Below are 21,117 nucleotides of genomic sequence, written 5' to 3'. Positions count from 1 at the left end.
GGGAAATTTTGCCCGGACACCGCCACTACGGCCTACTCTTATATCTAATTCCAACTGTCAAGGGATCTTTTACGTGCACGCCAATGTGTACACGGGACCTCGTTTTTTCGTCTCATTCGAATGACTAGACAGCTTTCCTTGTCAGGCCCTCCATCCTGCATCACTGACAAGGGGGAACCACCCCGGAAAATCTGGTTGAACTTTCTCAGCCAATGCAGGGATCGAACACCCGACCTCCAGACTAGTGAGTCAGCATCTTACCCACTAAGCCACCGTGACCCCCAGCAATGGGAGGAAACCGGAGAAAACCCACAAGGTTGCACAGGCAACGCTACTCCTTGTTACATACAACCCGGGAATCAAAACCACGCCACAGACCTCCGCCGGATCCAACACGCATCATTCGCCCCCTGCCCCTCCCCCAAAAATTCAACAAAATGAATCATATTTAACATAATATATAGAGTTTATTATACAAGATGAATAATGCTACAAAAATTATCATACATGAGCAATATTGGCAATTTAAATAGTCAAAAATATGATTTCTTCAAAATATTCTGTATGGAAGGTGTGAATTTGATGGAGATTTGTTAAAACAGTCATACAAATGTCTGGTATACAAAGTCTATATGAGTATGCGTTGATATAAAGTCTCTATCATCCAGTGCACTACACAACTTGGATTGCTACAAAGTAATATTTCTCATATAAAGAAATGGACTAATGAAGATCCACGTGTTGTCTTAAACGTGTGCTTTACGTCTGTCAATGTATCAATGCTTGTACTTTCTAAAGAGTTGGGTCACCATTCAGGTTTTCTCAGACTGTTAAATTGACAGACAATGTATATCTATTGTTTTTTATGGTCGACAATATTTTCACAGTGCGGGGGGGGGGGGGGGGGGGGGGGAACTTTTAAAGCCCCCCTCCCCCCTTTAGTTATGGGCCTGCAAGAATCCTTTACATATGAATCTAGACCTAGCTATATGGAGAGATCATAACAAGCAAGCCAATAACAGAAATACAAATATATGCACCAAAATATCTTTGATAAGGCACCAATAATTATATATTTTATTCTATAACTATATGCAAATACAAGCAAATATCATTGAATACAGCCATTGAATAACCTATCGTTGTATTCAATGGCTTCAACACGTACTACTTTTGTCCAGAATGACGTCACTTTCAGAATTACGTCAAACTGTAATGACGTCACCACTAGCAAATACCATTTTTGTAAAAAAAAAAAGAAAGAAAAAAGGGCGGAAGCTATGATGAATTTTAACGTTATTGGTGATTTTGTTTTTGGATGATAATCTTGATAGTACAGTGTATTTTGAGATTTACATGTAGTTATAGAATAAAAACAGAATTCATTGGCCATTGAATACTGCTCGGGTTATTCAATGGTTCACTCGAGTGTATCCCTGCCGCATATTTGCGCAGGGATACACTCTCTTGAACCATTGAATAACCCGAGCTGTATTCAATGGTCATTGAGTTCTATCTATTTAAACTGTGAACAATACAACTAAGGCATATATATATATATATATATATGGTTCTATTTTAATATATATACAAACATCTTCAACACAATAAATTATATAAACACAGGAATCTAGGATAAAGGAGTACAAACTATTTCATCATCTATCTCTCATTGTCCAGGGGATCAAGGTGGCTAAGTGGGTAAGACACTGGCTCGCTAGCCCGGAGGTCGGGTGTTCGATCCCTGCATAGGCTGTGAAAGTTCATGCAAATTTTCCGGCATGGTTCCCCCTTGTCAGTGATGCGGAAGGGGGGGGGCCTGGCAAGGACAACTGTCTTGCCGTTCGGATGGGAGGAAAAACCGAGATCCCGTGTACACATTGGCGTGTACGTAAAAGATCCCTTGTCAGTTGGAATTCGATATAACAGTAGGCTGTAGTACCTCATAGCACACTGTATGGCATATGCCCGTCTTCATTAACCCAGCCAGAGCAAAAAAGTAGGATTTCGGGACTAACACATGGTTCAATTTTATTTCATAATTTCAATAATTCGCTTGCACGTAGAGGTCTTTAGCAGTGGGAGGAAACCGGAGGACCCGGACAAAACCCACGAGGTTAGATAGGCGACCCTACTCGTTGTCACATACAACCGGCGAATCGAAACCATGCCAGTTGACTCAATGACAGATCGTATGATACAGCGCGCACGTGCTAACCATTTGGCCACCCCCCATCAGAGGAATAATGCCGGACGATGTCTGTGCCAGGTGCTATATTTCCAGGCTTGCTGCTAATTAGAGTGACAGACAATAGATTGGTTGTACCAGTAGATGATCTGTATTATAATCAGACTGACAAGCAAGACGACAAAGATGTTAAATTAATTCTCAAAGATTCTTCAACGGGCAATAACATACCAAACAAATATTGATCTGTTCTTTAATCAAGCGAGGTGACAAAATGTAAAAATCTTCTCTTATTACATCAGAGTTGTATTAGCCTACCAATGAACTGATTTTAATCAGTTCATTGGTAGGCTAATACAACTGACTGATTTATTCAAGAGAGAAAGAGAGAGAGAGAGAGAAAGAGAAACTAAGTCATTCCGGGACTAACACATGGCTCAATTTTATTTCAATAATTCGTTTGCGCGTAGGGGTCTTTAGCAGTGGGAGGAAACCAGAGGACCCGGAGAAAACCCACGATGTTGGACAGGCGACTCTACTCCTTGTCACGTTCAACTAGGGAATCGAAACCCCGCCAGTTGACTCAATGACAGACCTTATGATGCAGCGCGCATGTACTAACCATACAGTCATCCTACCCCCTGATTTATTCAAACCACTTGACAAAAGATGCGAGAGCAAAAAGTGAGATCTTGTAAATCAGTAATAGACATGACCAAATTTGCCTCTTGATAAAAAATACCTGGGATATTTGGTTATAATGACAATATAAATATTTTACAATTCAATTCAAATAAAAATATAATTATATTTACTCACAGAATTCAAACAGCTGTCAATTTGTCCCTTTTATACATCATGTATTACTCTTTCACAAACTAGTCCAATTGTTATTCTATTTAAAGGCAATCTTGATTAAAATACAGATCTTAATTTGTTTCATTTTTTTTTTTAATACTTTCCATGGCCTACACTACATAAAGATCTGACCAATTTTACTGAAAGGTTGCGTCAGGGTTCGTACGAGCTGCTTTTGACCATATGACGTCAGACATAGATTAATCAGTCAGCGTTGATATTTCTAATAGTTTACCCACAGTTCTGTGAAACGCACAGCAAGAAGTCGCTGTAACAGATGGTTTCTTTGGCTAATACCTTACATTATCCAGAACGCGGGTTTTATAACAACTCTTCCAGATCCTAGACAAATAAAACGAAATTTTGAACTATAAAAAAAACGAAACCTAATAGGATCTGTGTTTTAATCAGATTGCTTTAAAGATCCCTCTACAATTAACATTTTGGGGAATTTGTACTGACAGTTGAGCACCCCTAAAATTATCCATTTCATCAGCAATCATTTTTAAAAGATGTTTTGGCTTTCTTTTGGCTGAGAAACTAACATCTCTGCATGTATACAAAGCAAATAAAGCAATAATTAACAGCATATTTGAAGCACTGAATAAATTACTGAACATGTATAACAAGATGTAAAATCAATTCTTTACCAGATAACATTTTCAAATTGCGGGGCTCAGTCACTGGGTGGTCATACACTATGTAACCTTTCCCCAGGGGCCAGTCACTGGGTGGTCACACATTATGAAACCTTATCCCAGGGGCCAGTCATTGGGTGGTCACACACTATGTAACCTTCCCCAGGGGCCAGTCACTGAGTGGTCACACACTATGTAACCTAACCCCAGGGCCCAGTCATTCGGTGGTCACACACTATGTAACCTTTCTCCATGACCCGGTCACTGGGTGGTCACACACTATGTAATAGAAATGGAGACACTAAGACATTACTATGGTAACCAAAAGGGTTAAAGGTCACTTATTTGATTACAAGTTTTTAATTCTATCTGTCATATATTTATTACCCTATAATTATTTTGTGAAATAAGATTGGTTCAAAAAAATAATGAATCAAATTTCATCATTTCCCAATAAACACCCATTCTACCAAAATAAATTTGGAAATGAAAAAATAATTTTGATCATTTTCACAAGGCAAGGTAAAACGCTATCTGTATAACAATGTATTATGGTCTTTGATGTAGATGAAGTTTATCATATATACTCTTCAAAAAAAGTAGGGGATATTGAAATGCAAATACCTATGCAGGTTGTCATATGATAAATAGTCATGGACACTTGACATGCTTTGAGAGTTTGTTCACACATGAAGAACTTATCGCCCCAACAGAACCACTGAGCTGAACATGCAACATGCAATAGTGCCATACACGTGGGAGGGGTTCAATTTCAAATTTGACACGTCAAGGAAGGGTTGATGAAAACTGTCGCGTGCTGGTTTATCTATCCATGTTAGCATTCCTATCGGTTCCTGCATAAGATTTACTGTTTAGCATATCTTGGCTTTAGTGTGTTACGTTTATTTTCATCGGGAGATGTGTTCGTCAACGTCAACCGACAACACTGCATGAATTGGCCATGGTTGGATGGTTGATTAGGAGCATGCCACGACGAATTGCTGAATGTCTGAGGATTGGTGGAGCAATAATTCATTATCAAGACAAAAATCAAAAACATTCATTTTCACTTTTGACGGTGTATCTCTTTGCGAGTGAAATGGGGCCGTCAGATAAGCCACCCATATGAACTGTTTATGTTCATGTGTAGATGGCCTGTTATTAACATACACTGGTTACCTCTAATCAAAACAGCAGTGCATTTCCGCAGTTTTGTATTGTTTCTGAACATCCCCTACTTTTTTTGAAGAGTATATATATATGAAGTGCCCCAGGGAAGAACGATCTAAGTCACTTTTTCAACGAACCCTAGTTAATGGCGCCATCTGGTAGCAAATTGTATAAGCTTTCTGTGGAACAATCAATTTCAGGTAAAAAAGATCAGAGTCACATCGAACCAAGGCTCTTCTGAAATGGCCTCTAGGACAAATACGTTCATCGTACCCTTTATTTGACCATAATGTGGCTGAAAAGTGGAAGTCAGTTGTTGTACTGGTAATTATGATTCGTATTAAACATCATTTTGAAGTTGTAATTAAACCCACTCATTGTTCTGTTCGCGTCAAGCATTCTCATCCAAAAGTCTGTTTTGCCTTTTATGCGAAAAGACAAAAATGTGACTTCGATCGTTCTTCCCCTGGACTCTTCATATATAATTCTGATGTAGATGAAGTTTATTATATATATATAATCCTGATGGCAATGAGGTGATAATTATAACAATAATAATAATAATAATCCATCTTGTCTACTCCAAACAAGATCCAAAACATTTCTTCACTGCATCTCTGAAAAATAAGAAAATAATTAGTAAATCTCAATATATTGTTGTGCTAGATAATAAATGAAATGAAACGAAATGGGGTTTAACATCCTACTCTTCTGCTCCAACTGGGCTAATGAAGACGGGCATACACCATACAGTGTGCTATGAGGGAAATTTTGCCAGGGCAGCAACATTTCTGCCTTATCTTTACCAACAAGCACATTTGACTTCATTTTTTTCCCATCCGAATGACTAGGTGCTGTTTATTGCCAACATCTCCATCCTGCAACACTGACAAGTGTGATGCAATGCTGAAAAATCCCAAGGAACTTTCTCGGAAAACGCTGGAATCTTCCATATATTGAGGCAGCACCGCTTTCACTGAGCCACATTACCTAACGTACCTTACCTTGCAAATGGGATGATATTGAATACCAGGTTATGATAATTATGTAACTTACCTTGCAAAGGGAATATATGATATTGAATACCAAGTTAAAGCCACAAATTGTAAAACACAGCAAACAATAGTTAAAGCTGGATTCTTTATCTGTAAGAAGATATAAAATATATAACTCCAGTCTATTATAATAACATGACATGGTGAAGGGGAGGTAACTGAAGCAGTCCTTTATGGAGGCAGACCACCATTAATTTCCCTATTGACTTCAATGTTAATTCTGGCCTCTTTGCCCATCTCCAACTTTTCCCAAATTTTTGTTGGGCTCAATGCTTTTCACTACCGACAGAGGAACAAATGGTCATGTCTTTGCACTAAAATATGTATGAGGTTGACCACCAAAATTTTTAAGATACACAAACTTGAAGAAGCATACTAAAAACATGTAACTAGTTGCCGTACATATCGTCGTAGCCAACCTGATAACCCCATTATCCTTCCGCCTCAAAATCATGAATATTTACCAAAACCTGGCAGAAAATGTTAATTCAAGCCCTCTTCATCCATTCTAGACACAAAAATCAACAAAAATGGGCACGCAAAAGGGGAGAAAATAGACAGACAGAGAATTGCTATAAATAGACGAACTACAATTTGTTGGAACCGAGATGGTGAAATTTAATGGTGGTCTGCCTCCTATTTCACTTACACATTTATCTTTCAATAAAGCATCGAGCAATCAAATTGCTGATAACTCTGCATGAGGTGTTAAAGGCTCAATACCACTCTTGTTGTAACTGACTAATATGTCCCAATCTTTATTCTGGTCAACAAATTTTACTATTTTACAATATTCCAATTAATTAATGATACAAATTTCATCTTAACACACATAATTTAAAAAATTGGAAAAATTCAACTAAATGATTTGAAAAGCCTGACATAAAGCTTTTCAAATGTGACTTGGATTTAAAAATATTTTTGAACCCTCTGGACAAGTAAAATAGGATTTAATGGATAATTTACACAACAGGTAAGACACTAACACATCTAGTACTTAATATGAGGCTATTTTTTATTTTCTGGAGCTGTCAAGCCAGCAAGGTGTTATTGTCCCTTTAACAGAAAATGCAGATTATGACTAGGTACACCAAATTTCACCAATGTCAACCAAATAAGAATCAGTTATTGTTCTCCAAAGCAACAAATCATATTGTTTATCATTGCAGAAAATGCTCATCATCAAATTCAGTCAAGACATTGACCTAATGAACACCTATACCAAGTTTGAAAATTCCAGTGCAATTGGATGCAGAGCTATTGTATTCGAAATGTGTAACAGACAGGCCTACGGACAGACAGAAGAACACAAGTCAATAATCCCCTGCTTTGTTGAAACCAGAGAGAGAGAGAGAGAGAGAGAGAGGCCCACCGACAGAGGAATACATTCAATAATCCCCTATTTCTTGAAATCATTGAGAGAGAGAGAGAGAGAGAGAGAGAGCAAACTAGGTCATTTCAGGACAAACATATGGTTCAATTTTATTACAATAAATCACTCACACACAGAGGGGTCCTCGTCCCTCGTCACGTACAAGGAGGGAATCGAAACCACATCACCTGACTCAATGCCAGAGGTCTTATGATGCAACATACAGGCGTTAACCATTTGGCCATCCAACCCCCACTCCAAACCATTGAAGAAGTAACAAAATTTATTTATACCATTTAGCACATAAAAATATATAGCACTAAAACATATACTTACAGCAAATGCACAAACTAATGTTAATACAAACATAACCTGAAATATAAATAATATCAATAGGGTTTAACATCCAGGCAACAGCAGCCCTGGTGGCTCAGTGGGTAGGACATTGGCTCGCTAACCAGGGGATCCCTTGTTCGATCCTTGCATTGGGTGACACAGTATATCGGTATATTCCATCGTAGCTCTCCCTTGTCAGTGATGTTGGACAGAGGGCCTGGCAATGGATAATGTATATTGTTCGAATGGACGAAAAAACGAGGCACACAATGGCATGCACATAAAAGAACCCTGAACAGTAGGAATTGGCACCACAATCCAATCTTAGTTTGATTTTCAACTGTCAATGGTTCTTTAAGTGGTATTCACGACAATGTGTACACATGACCTAGTTGTTTATGTCATCATGAAATGGGGTTTAACGTCCTATTGTTCTGCTCCTAAACTGGGCTAATGAAGACGAGCATACGCCATACAGTGTGCTATGAGGGAAATTTTGCCCGGGCCTACTCTTATATCGAATTCCAACTGCCAAGGGATCTTTTACATGCACGTCAATGTGTACACGGGACCTCGTTTTTCCGTCCCATCCCAACGACTAGACAGCTGTCCTTGTCAGGCCCTCCGTCCTGCATTACTGACAAGGGGAAACCACGCTGGAAAATCTGGATGAACTTTTTCGGCCAATGCAGGGATCGAACACCAGACCTCCAGCTAGCGAGCCAGCATCTATGTCATCACATCAGATGGACTAGACGCTGTCCTGCTCCACTGCCATATCCAATTAACCAGCACGACACTGTGAATGTTTTAGGTCATGATTCGGTTCAATTCAGGCCCCTGTTATATAAACAAAGTTATATATCTACAGTTTTTATGTGTCAATTTAGCACATGCACAAACCTGGAAATAAGGCACCTGTCACAGATAATGTCAGGCACAGCTTCAGGCTTTGTCAGGTACAAAACCTCTGGTGGCGCCTGTCATTTTGTCAGGCACTGATTTGTCTTTTTTATTGATATTATTAATACATGTCCGGCACCAAGTTGAAAATGTCGGGTACTATTTCATTAGTGCCTTTCATTTTGTCAGGTACATCTAAAACCGTTATTTGCAGACCAGCACATACATGCTTTATCACAAGTAATGAAAGAGAGAAAGATAGGTTGCCAGGCAACAAAACATACACCCACAGCAGCTAAATCGTCCGAGCGGTCGACAAGGTTTGTCGCATATTTATTCTTTTGTAGGTAATTAGGGGAATTTAATAGACAATTTCAAACAGATGACATTATAGTTTTCTTCGTTTGAGGGTTCACAAGGTTCTATAAACTAAATCAAGGGCCGTAACTCTGGAAGTAATCCACAGAAATTGTTGAAATTCGACATGCTTTTTCGTTTTACTATTTCAAATAATGCATATGAATTTCATACAGATTGGGTGATAACTTTTGTCTTTCAAGCCTTCACAAGATTCAACAAAGTGAAACAAGGGCCATAACTCTAGATGTAATTAATGGAAATTTGCTGAAACTCAATAGGCTTGTTCGTTTTACTAATTTAAACGATACATAAAAATTTCATACAGATTGGATAATAACTTTTGTTGTTAGAGCATTCACAAGGTACAACAAAGTGAAACAAGGGCCATAACTCCCGGCGTAATTAACGGAAATTGCTGAAATTCAATAGGATTCTTCGTTGCACTAATTTAAATGATAAATATCAATTTCAAACAGATCGGATAATAACTGTTGTCATTAAAGCGTTCACAAGCTTCAACAAAGCGAAACAAGGGTCATAACTCTAGATGTAAGTAATGGAAATTGCTGAAATTCAATAGATTTCTTTGCTTTACTGATTTAAATGATGCATATAAATTTCATACAGATCGGATAATACCTTTTGCCGTTAGAGCATTTACAAGATACAACCAAGTGAAACAAGGGCCATAACTCACGGCGTAATTAAAGGAAATGGCTAATTTAAATGATTCATATCAATTTCAAACAGATCGGATGATAACTGTTGTCATTTGAGCGTTCACAAGATTCAACAAAGTGAAACATGGGCCATAACTCTAGATATAATTGCTGAAATGCAATAGGCTTCTTTGTTTGACTAATTTAAATGATGCATATAAATTTCATATAGATCGGTCGATAACTTTTGTCGTTAGAGCGTTCACAAGGTGCAAAAAAGTGAATTAAGGGCCATAACTCCAGAAGAAATTAACAGCAGTTCTTGAAATTAAATAGGCTTCTTCGTCTCTCTAATGCAAACAACATATTTCAATTTCAAAACAATCAGATGATAAATGTAGTCTGTAGAGTGTTCACAAGAAATTGTGGACAACGGTGACGGACGGACAGAACGGGGCGACAGCAATATACGACTCATTTTCATGTGGGCGTATAAAAATGGGGTTTAACATCCACTCGACACAAACTAGAGTGTTTCAGGACTAATATATGATTCATAATTTGCTTGCGCTTAGGAGTCTTTAGCTGTGGGAGGAAATCGGAGGACCCGAAGAAAACCCATGGGGTTTAACAGGTGACCCTACTCCTTGTCATGTCCAAGCCTGGAATAGAAACCAATCCAGTTGACTCAATGACAGACCTTGTGATTCCACCATTAGACCATCCACCCCCCCACCCCCCTCGACAAGTAATGAAACTTACAAGAACTAAGATGGTGGCTATGACTCTGGTTTTGGCAAACATTTTCTTTAACTGACTCATTGGACCCATGAGGAAACAGGTACTGAAAGAGAACAGTATGGTATCAGCTTATTGAATACAGTCAATTGAAATGGAGCTTAACATACTACTGTTCTGCTCAGAACTGGGCTAATGAAGATGGGTATACACTACGGCCTAAGCTTATATCGAATTCTTTTACGTGCACGCCAATGTGTACATGGGACATCGCTTTTCGTTCCATCCAAACAACTAGAGCTTTGATTCAACAAAAGATGTTACGCAACTCTTTTTGTTGGCGGTGGTTTGTTTTGTATCATCTATAAAATGCTAAATGAAGTCAAATAGAAAATTCATTGTATATTGAAAACAGAGAGAGAGAGAGAGAGAAATGGGGATTAACGTCCACTCGACACAAACTAGGTCATTTCGGGACTAACATATTATGTTCAATTTTATTTCCACAATTCGCTTGTACGTAGGGGTCTTTAGCAGTGGGAGGAAACCGGAGCACCTGGAGAAAATCCACAAAGTTGGACAGGCGACCCTACTCCTTGTCACGTACAACCGGGGATTTGAAACCAAGCCAGTTGACTCAATGACAGACTTTATGATACAGCACGCACATGCTAACCATTCAGCCATCCAACCCCCCTATTGAAAACGGAATTCAACCATGGTTGGACTGATGCTCATTTAACAGATTAAACTTTTACAACACTGTAGTTTTGATAGGATTCAAAATCTGCCGATTTCAAGTTTAAAATCTCACCTTAATAATGATAATACATTTCCTAGAGTATAAAAAACACCGAACAAAACCAAACCATTGGGTGCAAACAATAAACAACTTCCCTGTAATACAAAACACATATATACGTTAAACATACATTATACAAGAGCTAAATCTGCCTATTGCAGGTCTTTCTTTAGGCCTGAAATGTTATCTAAATGATTAATTAGACATTAATTAACTTATCCAGATCATGATCAACTCTCGAATCCATCTGAGGTGTACGATTTTAAACAGATTATAGTGAGAACTGCCAGCTCTTTATCTAATCTTCCATAATGTATCTTTAAATATTATTTTGTTTCCTGGCATCTTGATATCACAAGATCTGGGGACATCAAAAGATCTGGGATATCACGAGATCTGGGGACATCACAAGATAAAATAAAACCAAGTACGAACAATCCAAACCATTAGACAAAATTCGAAGTCCTAAAAAAACGGGATCTGGGACATCACGAGATCTGGGGACATCACAAGATCTGGGACATCACGAGATCTGGGGACATCACAGGATCTGGGGACATCACAAGATCTGGGATATCACGGGATCTGGGGACATCACGAGATCTGGGATATCACAAGATCTGGGACATCACGAGATGTGGCAGTTGCTTCAGATTCAATTTCAAGAGATGCAGGCCTTACATTTACATCACACACAACGCTAGACGTCTTGATCCCAAGAACTCAGTACAGAAGTTGCAAAACTTTCAAGGCGTCTGCAGTCCAGTGATTAAAGACCAGTGAATTGGTCCTAATTTTGATAGCATATGGTATGGAAGGTCTTAAAGTTACAATTTCATATTTTCTAAGAAAGTCCAAACATAATTATTTCTATGTCTTTTGCTCAATAGGTTGTCAGCTCACTATTATACGATCATAGGTTATCTTTCTCACACTTAAAAATCATTCACCCCGGAAATAAATAATAACATAATTACCTCCCTTGTTTTTATATTCCCCCCCATAAAATAGCTATCTTCAAACGTTTGAATTTGAAGTTGAAAATGATATTTTTGCCAATTTCTCAACTGGCAATAGTGAATTATAGGATTAATAGTATTATTCTTTAACAAGGTAGGACTGTTTATAGATACCATCTATTTTAGGGCTTTATTTTAATACATTTTAAAAATATAGCTTAAAAATATGAAATTGTAACTTTAAAGACAGGCCAGCAAATACAGTAAACCTCGCATAAGTCAGATCTTCGCTCAACTCGCAGAAAATCGTTTGGACCCTTTTATTGATCCTGCATGTTTTTCTTATTAAATTTCTGCATGTAAGTTTGATTTCCTAAGTCGGATCTTCGCTCAACTCGCATCAATTTGATTTAATTCTGTCTTTTTTCCCATGTCTTAGTCGGATCGGCACTATATTCAGACTTTGACTGCCAGTTTCATCCCGATGGTCTAAAACACGGTTAGGTATTCCATGCACAGAGACCCAAAATACTTTACTCTATCATTTTGACTCAAATCAGCCTATTTGACGCGACGCAACATTAGAATTTTCACGGAAAATTTGAAACTCGCTGTCTGATGTACACGACACTTTCCGGGAAAATTTAGGACATTTGTCAAAGATGCGACAAAACGGAAGTTATCTACTTGCACCAAAACGGAATTTATCTATTCGCACATATGAACAAAAGATTGAAATGTGCCTTTGAATCAATTATTATCCGGATCTTGCAGTTTATTTCTAATTGAGCTAAGATTGAATTTGGCTAACTCGGATCTTCGCGTAACTCGGATAAAATTAATCAGTCCACTTCACTTACATCCGACTTATTCGAAGTTTACTATATAACAAAATGTTGGCCACTACTAAACAGGTACTTGACATTATGAAGTCTGTGCTGGCCATGTATTACTATGTCACGTGAGAGAGAGAGAGAAGAAGAGAGAGAGAAATGGGGTTTAACTCCACTCGTCACAAACTGGGTCATTTTGGGACTAACATATGGTTCAATTTTATTTCCACAATTCGCTTGCGCATAGGGGTCTTTAGCAGTGGGAGGAAACCGGGGGACCTGGAGAAAACCCACAAAGTTGGACAGGCGACCCTACTCCTTGTCACATACAACCAGGGATTCGAAACCCCGCCAGTTGACTCAATGACTGACTTTATGATACAGAACGCATGTGCTAACCATTCAGCCATCCAACCCCCCACGTTGTCACATAATTTTGTAGGAATATTGCTGACATAAATTTGAATATCGTATGGGAATTTTATATATAAAAAATAACGAGATCCACCTATCTTTTATTACGTACGAATTTGAATATTTTGTTGACATGTGATTTTTGTGTGTGGTCTAAAAACTGCCTTCTTAAATAATGATAAGAGTTATGTCCCTTTATTTTCGGTAAAAATTTCCGACAAGAAAAATTTAAAAATCCCATCACTGGTATTAACCATATGAATAAATTACAGAAATATGTGCAGAACAAAATGACAGACAAGACAGGGATTGTGTCTAACAAATGTGAATTGGTGTCTGACCGTGTCTAACAAAAATGTGACCGTGTCTCAATAATTACGTTGCATGAAACAGGTCTCACTCTAAGTTTAAAGGAGCTAAATCTTATATATTTGGGATCAAGAAATTGACACAAATAGGTTATTACGGTGACTCAATAATTACAAAGCATGAAACAGGTTTCACATTTAGATTAAAGGAGCTAAATGTCTAATGTTTGGGACCTAGAAATTGACACATATAGGTCGCAACGCGTAAAATAATGTAATATGAAACTGATTTACATTCAATTGTTTCTGATTTTACTGTAATTTCTAATCAGTTCTGTTAGGCGATATATGCCTCAATCGAATGGTATATCACTAGCGTCTGGTTATTCCAGTCTACACCGAAATGAATTTATTGTGCATGCTCTCCAGATAGGAATATGGGGTCACGGCTTGACATGACTTGTGGAATATGTCTAGCCTCGTTCTTTGAGTCCCTTGTTGGAACAAATGGCGCTAAAACGTGTACCAATGATAAAATGTTTATTTTGTTTTAAATATTGGATTAAAGTCCATCTCTTTACGATACGATAACAACACCAATGTTGATTTTAATTGACAAATAATTTGTGTTTTCAATGTGGAAGACTTTGGATAATATCGAGTTAGAGACTCAGCTACTTTTCCCTGGTTCCTACTGATCAATCATTTACTTACCAAGATGGACATGGACACACCAACAACAAAACAAACGATGAAAGCTTTGATTCGGGTCGACCAACTTAGTGTTGTTGCATCAGAAAACTAAAATATAAAAAAAAAGTCATTTTATTTAGCATTAAAAAAAAATTACCCTTTGATGATGACGGAACAATCCCAGCTAAAGAAATGAAATGGGATTTATCATAATTGAAGAGCCCCGGGGAAAAACAATCTAAGTCACTTTTTTCAACAAACCACAGTTAACGGCGCCATCTGGTAACAAATTGTATAAGCTTTCTGTGGAACAATCAATTTCAGGTAAAAACGATCAGTCACATCAAACCAAGGCCCTTCCGAAATGGCCTCCCAGACAAATACGTTCATCGTACCCTTTATTTGACCTTAATTTGGCTGAAAAGTGGAAGTCAGTTGTTGTACAGGGGCCTGTTTCACAAAATTTTAACTAAGATAAAATCGAAATTTTAACTTAAGATAAAATCGAAATTTTAACTTAAGATAAAATCGAAATTTTAACTTAAGATAAAATCGAAATTTTAACTTAAGATAAAATCGAAATTTTAACTTAAGATAAAATCGAAATTTTAGTAGATACCTCAATTTTGATTGGCTAAGCACTAAAACCAATCTAATATTATCCAATCAAATTACTAAAATTTGGATTTTATCTCAGTTAAGTTTTCGTGAATAAAGGCCCTGATTTACTGCAACAACTAGGTTAATGAAGACGGACATTTTGTGCAGATAGCAGTTTTTTTCCCCTACTCTGTATCAAATTCAAACTGTCAAGGGGTCTTTAACATGCACCTGATAAAAGATGAATCTAATTATAGACTTACCCTGCCATAATCCAATAGAGGCTGGAAATAAAACAACAAATTATCTTAGAAATATCTTCCAGACCCTTTATTAAAATACACTCAATTATATTAAGAAAATTTATTATTCAAACAAATTTGATACAAATTGTTATAGTAATGAGGGGGTCATGGTGGCTAAGTGGGTAAGATGGTGGCTAAGTGGGTAAGATGCTGGCTCGCTAGCCAGGAGGTTGCGTGTTCAATCCCTGCATTGACCGAGAAAGTTCATCCAGATTCTCCGGCATGATTCCCCTTGTCAGTGATGCAGGACGGACCATTTGGCAATCCAACACCCCCCACCATTCCCACCCCCAACGGATTAACAACTTGGAACAATAACATCTAGATAAGACCCTAATAATATTGTAAATTTTAACAAAATATTGTCATACGGATGATCGTTTATCCAAACAGATTAAATCTATTTATTATGAACAATCATTATCAGGACACTAGTTACTGATTACACATGTATTACACATGTTAAAGATAAGAATTAGTAGTTCACAGGATATAAATTAACCTGACTGACCATGTCTACAATATGTAGTCTCTAACGTTCAGTCTTCTCCATATAGCAAGTTATAGCTACCACATACATAAATATTCAAGAAGAAGAATGAAAAGGATGTGCTGTGGGTGAGTGTTGAATATTTCAATATTATTTATATGTATACTTTTTGTTTTTAAATTACAATTTCCACAACGGAAACCAAACAATAGAAGGTATAATATTAATTAGTGCTGGGGGATATTTTTTTGGGGGGGATCAAATGTTATAAAGATAGCTGGCCAGGCAATGAAACATACGCCCACAACAGCTAAATCGTCCGGGCAGTCAACAAGAGTTGTTGCACATTTTTACTTTTTTTGGTAATGAAACATTTATAATACACTAAAATCTGATTAAGAGCAACAACTCATGAAGTAATTATCAGAAAACCATTAGAATTTGTTTGTTTGTATAAAGTTCTGCCCCATGCTAACGTTTTGTATACAAAACTTTTAATATCATGGATTTAGCTGTTCAAGACATAAAAATCCATTGAAAATCAATATACTTGTTCGTCTCAAGATCTTAAACTCTGTGTATCAATCTGAAGTCAATCGTATGATAACTTTAGCCTTTATTGCATCACAAAGTGATCAAGGGCCATAACTTTGGCAGTAATTATCGGAAATCATTGAAAATCAATAGAATTCTTCGTCTCATGACCTTAAACACTGTGTATAAATTTAAAGTCAATCGGATATTAACTTTGGCCTTTAGAGCGTCCACAAGATTTTTTTAAGTGATCAAGGGCCATAACTCTGGCAGTAATTATCGGAAATCATTGAAAATCAATAGGATTCTTCGTCTCATGACCTTAAACACTGTGTATAAATTTAAAGTCAATCAGATATTAACTTTGGCTTCTAGAGCGTCCACAAGATTTTTCAAAGTGATCAAGGGCCATAACTCTGACAGTAATAATCAGAAATCACCGAAAATACATAGGCTTCTTCGTCTCAAAACCTTAAACACTGTGTATAAATTTTAGGTCAATCGGATATTAACTTTGGCCTCTAGAGCATTCACAAGATTTTTCAAAGTGATCAAGGGCCATAACTCTGGCAATAATAATCGGAAATCGCTGAAAATCAACAGGCTTCTTCATCTCAAGACCTTAAACACTGTCTATAAATTTAAAGTCAATCAGATATTAACTTTGGCCTCTAGAGCGTCCACAAGCAATTGTGGATGCCGGACCGACGGATGGGGGCGACGACAATATACGACCACATTTAAATGTGGGCGTATAAAAACTAAGAATAACTGGTATATGTACATGTATCGCTTTATAGAGTGTAACATTTGATTGTCACACCAAAATGTCAACACTCATGCTATAACTTAATAAATGTTCATATATTCAAACTTTCCCTGGATACAAATAATTTTCAAGAAACAAAGAATAAGATCTTAAACCATGCAGCACAACCTCCCCCCCCCCCCCCACTAATTAATTCTTGTATATTCTGATGTAAGTCAATGTAAGGTAATTTATCATGCCCTACAATGATTTTATTTCAAACCCGGTGAAAATGATTTTTAGTGTGGCGTGCTTGAATAATAAATTGATAGTTAGTCTAATACATGCTTTAGATTCAAAATAACTAGACAGCTTTGATTTTGATACTTAAAGCTACAAAATAATAATGAGAGAGAGAGAGAGAGAGAGAGAGAGAGAGAGAGGGTTTCACATCCACTCAACACAAGCTTGTTCATTTTGGAACTAACATATGGTTTAATTTTAATAATTCATTTGCGTATATGTAGGTCTTTAACAGTGGGAGATAACCAGAGGGCCTGGAGAAAAGAGGTTGGACAGACGACCCTACTCCTTGTTATGTTCAAGTGGGGATTGGAATAGACACCACTTGACTCCAATGACAGACCTTGCGATTTCACGTGCACGATAAAAAATATTTCAACTAGTCGACATCTGCTTAATAAAGCGAAATAAGATTCAGGGCTCTTGTTAACTGACTGCCAGTAAAACCAACTAGCTGTGCAACTTCTCTGTGCCTTCAATTTAAATACCGGGTCCATAAAATTCGAATTTCAATTAAATTCATAGTTTTTATGCCTTAAAACATTTTAAAAGTTGAATTTGAATCATGGAAAATATTGGCACATTCTTTAGAGAGAGAAATGGGGATTAACGTCCACTCGACACAAACTAGGTCATTTCGGGACTAACATATAGTTCAATTTATGTCAATAATTTGTGTGTGCTTAGGGGTCTTTAGCAGTGGGAGGAAACTGGAGGACTTGGAGAAAACCCACGAGGTTGGACAGATGACCCAACTCCTCATTAGCACGTCGATGCGCAGAATCAAAATCACCCCAAATGACTCAATGACAAACCTTCTGATCCAATGAAGAGTTAGACGTACAACACTTTCAGAGATAAAAATCACGGAAAAAGATGCGGGCAGTGGATAATCCGAGAATTTAATTAGGCTTCGATATTTGTAAAAGTCAGCGATAAATGCAACATCGTCTTGTGTGTGCAATGAATTCTCCTAAGACTTTGCACCCGTTGAGTAACGTGACATTAAACATGACCTCTTTTGATCGATTTTTTATAGCCGGCTATTTCCTGACAATTGCAATGTTTTGAGAAGGATTTGAAGGAAAATTATGATAAATTAATTAGTTTGAATATGTTTTTAGTCCAAATATATCATCAAATCACCTAGTTTGTACCCGGGAATGTATCTTTAAATTAACTAGATCACAACAAAATAAAAAGATTTCACAAACAAAATAATAACTGAATTCAAAGAATATAAAAAAAAATTACTACTGGTCTTTTTTAATAAAGGGTCTGTCAAATTTCTATTACAATTTATTGCTATCTCCATAAAAATATAATACATTGTACAATTATAATTAAGATGCTATCTCCATAAAAATATAAAAAAAATAATAATTGAGATAAACTGTGACTAATAATATGAATACAAAAATAACCAACAAAATTATAAAAAAAATCACTATCCCTCCATGCATTGCCGGTGCTGTACTCTTAAAAATACACTGTAAATTTACCTGTACCTACGTGTATCAAGCCTGGAATTAAGGCAATCTTCACTGACAATGTGAAGCAGAAATTCAGTTGGTGCTTGTCATTACTTCTCCGTATATGTATTGATATTTTTCCAGTAACACATACCCAGCAAAAATTTCAAAAAGTAATCGAATAAAAGTGATATAAGGTTCAGGCCTCCCGTTGGTGACTGCCAGTGAAATTGAATAGCTGTGTAACTTCCCTGTCCAGCAAAAATTTCAGAAAGTAACGTACGTGTACATCGTCTGTAGTAACAGAGATTTTGTTCAGGGGAAACTTACATCATTATTTCCAGGTCTGATGAATATCGTGCAATATCAAAACATGCATTGGGTGTTCAAAAGACGTACACCAATTCTTTCGAACTTGTGTTTTTTGTGATGCGTCGTAATAATGTATTGACCGGAATGACTGTGGCCAGCAATTCATAAGTAAATTTATACATGTGTGCTGAGATATAAGATTTATATTTAATATGGTACAATAATGTATTGTAAACAAACAACTGTCACAATGTCAGGCACAGATTCAGGCTTTGTTTGGCACAAGCCTCTGGTGCCTGTCATTTTGTCAGGCACTGATTTGTCTTTTTTTATTGATATTATTAATACATGTCCAGCACTAAGTTGAAAATGTCAGGTACTATTTCATTAGTGCCTGACACTTTGTCAGGTACATCTAAAACTGTTATTTCCAGGCCTGAATGTAAATTTTTTTAAACATGTACATTAGTGTTGTCCATTGTTATGTACGTCACTGGTTGTCGAGATACACTGAAAACTATTTTGTTTTTTAATTTATTAAATGAATAGATTGATCATGATTTATAAGTATTAGATACATAGTATACAACATGGCCTTACGGTGGTGGGAAGTCAAATCTCAAATTAACGTTTTGAAAAACTAAATTAATTTTAAATGAAAATTTACTACAATTTGTCATGATTTCTTTATCTCCGAGATTAATAAGTCAATTTGAGCTACCACAGACTTAAACAACAAGGTCACATTATTTATTGACTGTTGAATAATATTGGGCAAAAACACTGCACATACATGTATGCATGTCAGTTTTTTGTAATATTCTGCCCTGGATAAAGCATGTGTGATTATCAAATAATATCAATATTACGCCTCATTTCCATTTGTGTCTGTAATTGTTGTTCCAGCTGTTGTATATTGGTAACACTTCAAGAGCAGGATGTAATCTAATATAAGTTTAGTAGGCTACACAGACAACTGTGCAATATTCTACTAAACTTGAGTTGATCAAAGTTATTCGTCAAGTATTGATTATTGATTTTATTCCTTTAAAACTGAAATGAATATTTTTCTGTCAATTTATCAATCATCAAATTAGTACATCAATTAGAAGTTAACTCAAGAATTGACATGAACCATTATAATAAATGGAACATTTTTTAACTGTAGCACTTTAGCCACTTCAGAGAGACTTCATGCCTGATTAGATCCCACCACCACCATGATCCATCACCATACATCATTACAATTACATGTCTATCATGAAAGTTACACAAGATGATCACATGACTATGGCAGTATTCTTGTTATGTAAAACAAAAAAGAACTACAGAACTAAATAACCCATTTAACTTTCCAGGCTATGTATCGGACGCTTATTTAACTTTTTTTAAAAAAAAATCTTGAAGGGAATTGGAGGGGGTGTGATTTGTACTTGTAGAAAACTTCTTGTTGAAATTCATACGGGAAAATGAAACGAAATTTTGGGATACGACCACTTGCGATTCTCTGCTATTACCTGAGTGACAATTCCACTTTCTTCATCCGCATCATCGCCACTTAGAGCCTTTTTTAATTTGTCCATATTGAACTATCGTATGTAATTCAACTTTTCTATTTTTAAGAACTGATTCAGTCTCACAATGTGTTTGTTGATAAAATGGCCTCAGTGATCGCAGCGCCATTCAGGATATAGTTAGAGTTACTTCCCCATTAACGCGAATGACAGTTCGTGTTTACGGAAATAACCGAGCATTAATTATTTGGCACATTTTTCTCGTTCGGGATTATTCTGTGACGTATCAGTTGCAAATAAGTGTCAACAGAGAGCTGATAGACGCAGATTTTCACTTCAATTTCTGGAATCTGGAGCCACGTATTCTTGCCAGATGTGGTGAAATGTCTGCTTATGGACACTAACAACAACTTGGGGTTATTCGTAAGTGACGTTTGTCGCCGCTTTTGACGAAATAACGGTAAATGAGCGATTGTTTACATCTGTGGGTTGAGCGAGGTCAACGCGAGCCCCAGATCGCATGAAGAAGTTCTAACTGAAGTCTGCTACATGT

At 36.9% G+C, this 21,117-nt stretch overlaps 2 protein-coding genes across 7 annotated transcripts in view; one reads left to right on the top strand and one right to left on the bottom strand.

Annotated features, from left to right (window-relative positions):
• Positions 1-447: 447 nt before the first annotated feature.
• On the bottom strand, positions 448-20,746 carry LOC126810271 (vesicle transport protein SFT2B). Of its 2 annotated transcripts, XM_050535300.2 has the most exons (8): positions 20,568-20,746; positions 15,150-15,170; positions 14,308-14,394; positions 11,092-11,174; positions 10,302-10,383; positions 7,618-7,653; positions 5,911-5,999; positions 448-5,471 (listed from the first exon to the last, which is right to left on the bottom strand). In XM_050535300.2, the coding sequence occupies exons 1-8, from the start codon at positions 20,631-20,633 to the stop codon at positions 5,432-5,434; spliced, it is 504 nt and encodes a 167-aa protein (XP_050391257.1). In that variant the 5' UTR covers positions 20,634-20,746; the 3' UTR covers positions 448-5,431. The 2 variants fall into 2 exon arrangements, with proteins under 2 accessions (XP_050391257.1, XP_050391258.1); XM_050535301.2 differs by lacking the exon at positions 15,150-15,170 and having other exon boundaries at positions 20,568-20,745.
• Positions 20,747-20,829: 83 nt separating this feature from the next.
• LOC126810258 (uncharacterized) overlaps positions 20,830-21,117 on the top strand; it is a 31,263-nt gene continuing 30,975 nt past the window's right edge. For 3 of the 5 annotated variants that reach the window (XM_050535276.2, XM_050535280.2, XM_050535281.2), the window contains exon 1: positions 20,830-20,987. The gene's annotated coding sequence lies outside the window, so the exon portion shown is untranslated. Of the gene's footprint in view, positions 21,025-21,117 lie in introns of all 5 variants that reach the window. The other 2 variants (XM_050535277.2, XM_050535278.2) reach the window with 2 other exon arrangements.

The sequence above is a fragment of the Patella vulgata genome, chromosome 2 (assembly GCF_932274485.2).
Source record: "Patella vulgata chromosome 2, xgPatVulg1.2, whole genome shotgun sequence".
Lineage (NCBI taxonomy): Eukaryota > Metazoa > Mollusca > Gastropoda > Patellidae > Patella > Patella vulgata.
The sequence above is the reverse complement of the archived record's forward strand: the minus strand, read 5'-3'. Positions and strand labels throughout refer to the sequence as shown.

Excerpts from the sequence above, each read along its gene's own strand:
- LOC126810271 (XM_050535300.2), bottom strand. The coding sequence starts at position 20,633 with ATGGACAAATTAAAAAAGGCTCTAAGTGGCGATGATGCGGATGAAGAA. Across the intron at positions 11,175-14,307 it reads GTGTGTCCATGTCCATCTTG|GGAAGTTGTTTATTGTTTGC; the intron begins GTAAGTAAATGA and ends TTTGTATTACAG. Across the intron at positions 7,654-10,301 it reads TAGCCACCATCTTAGTTCTT|GTTATGTTTGTATTAACATT; the intron begins GTAAGTTTCATT and ends TTTATATTTCAG.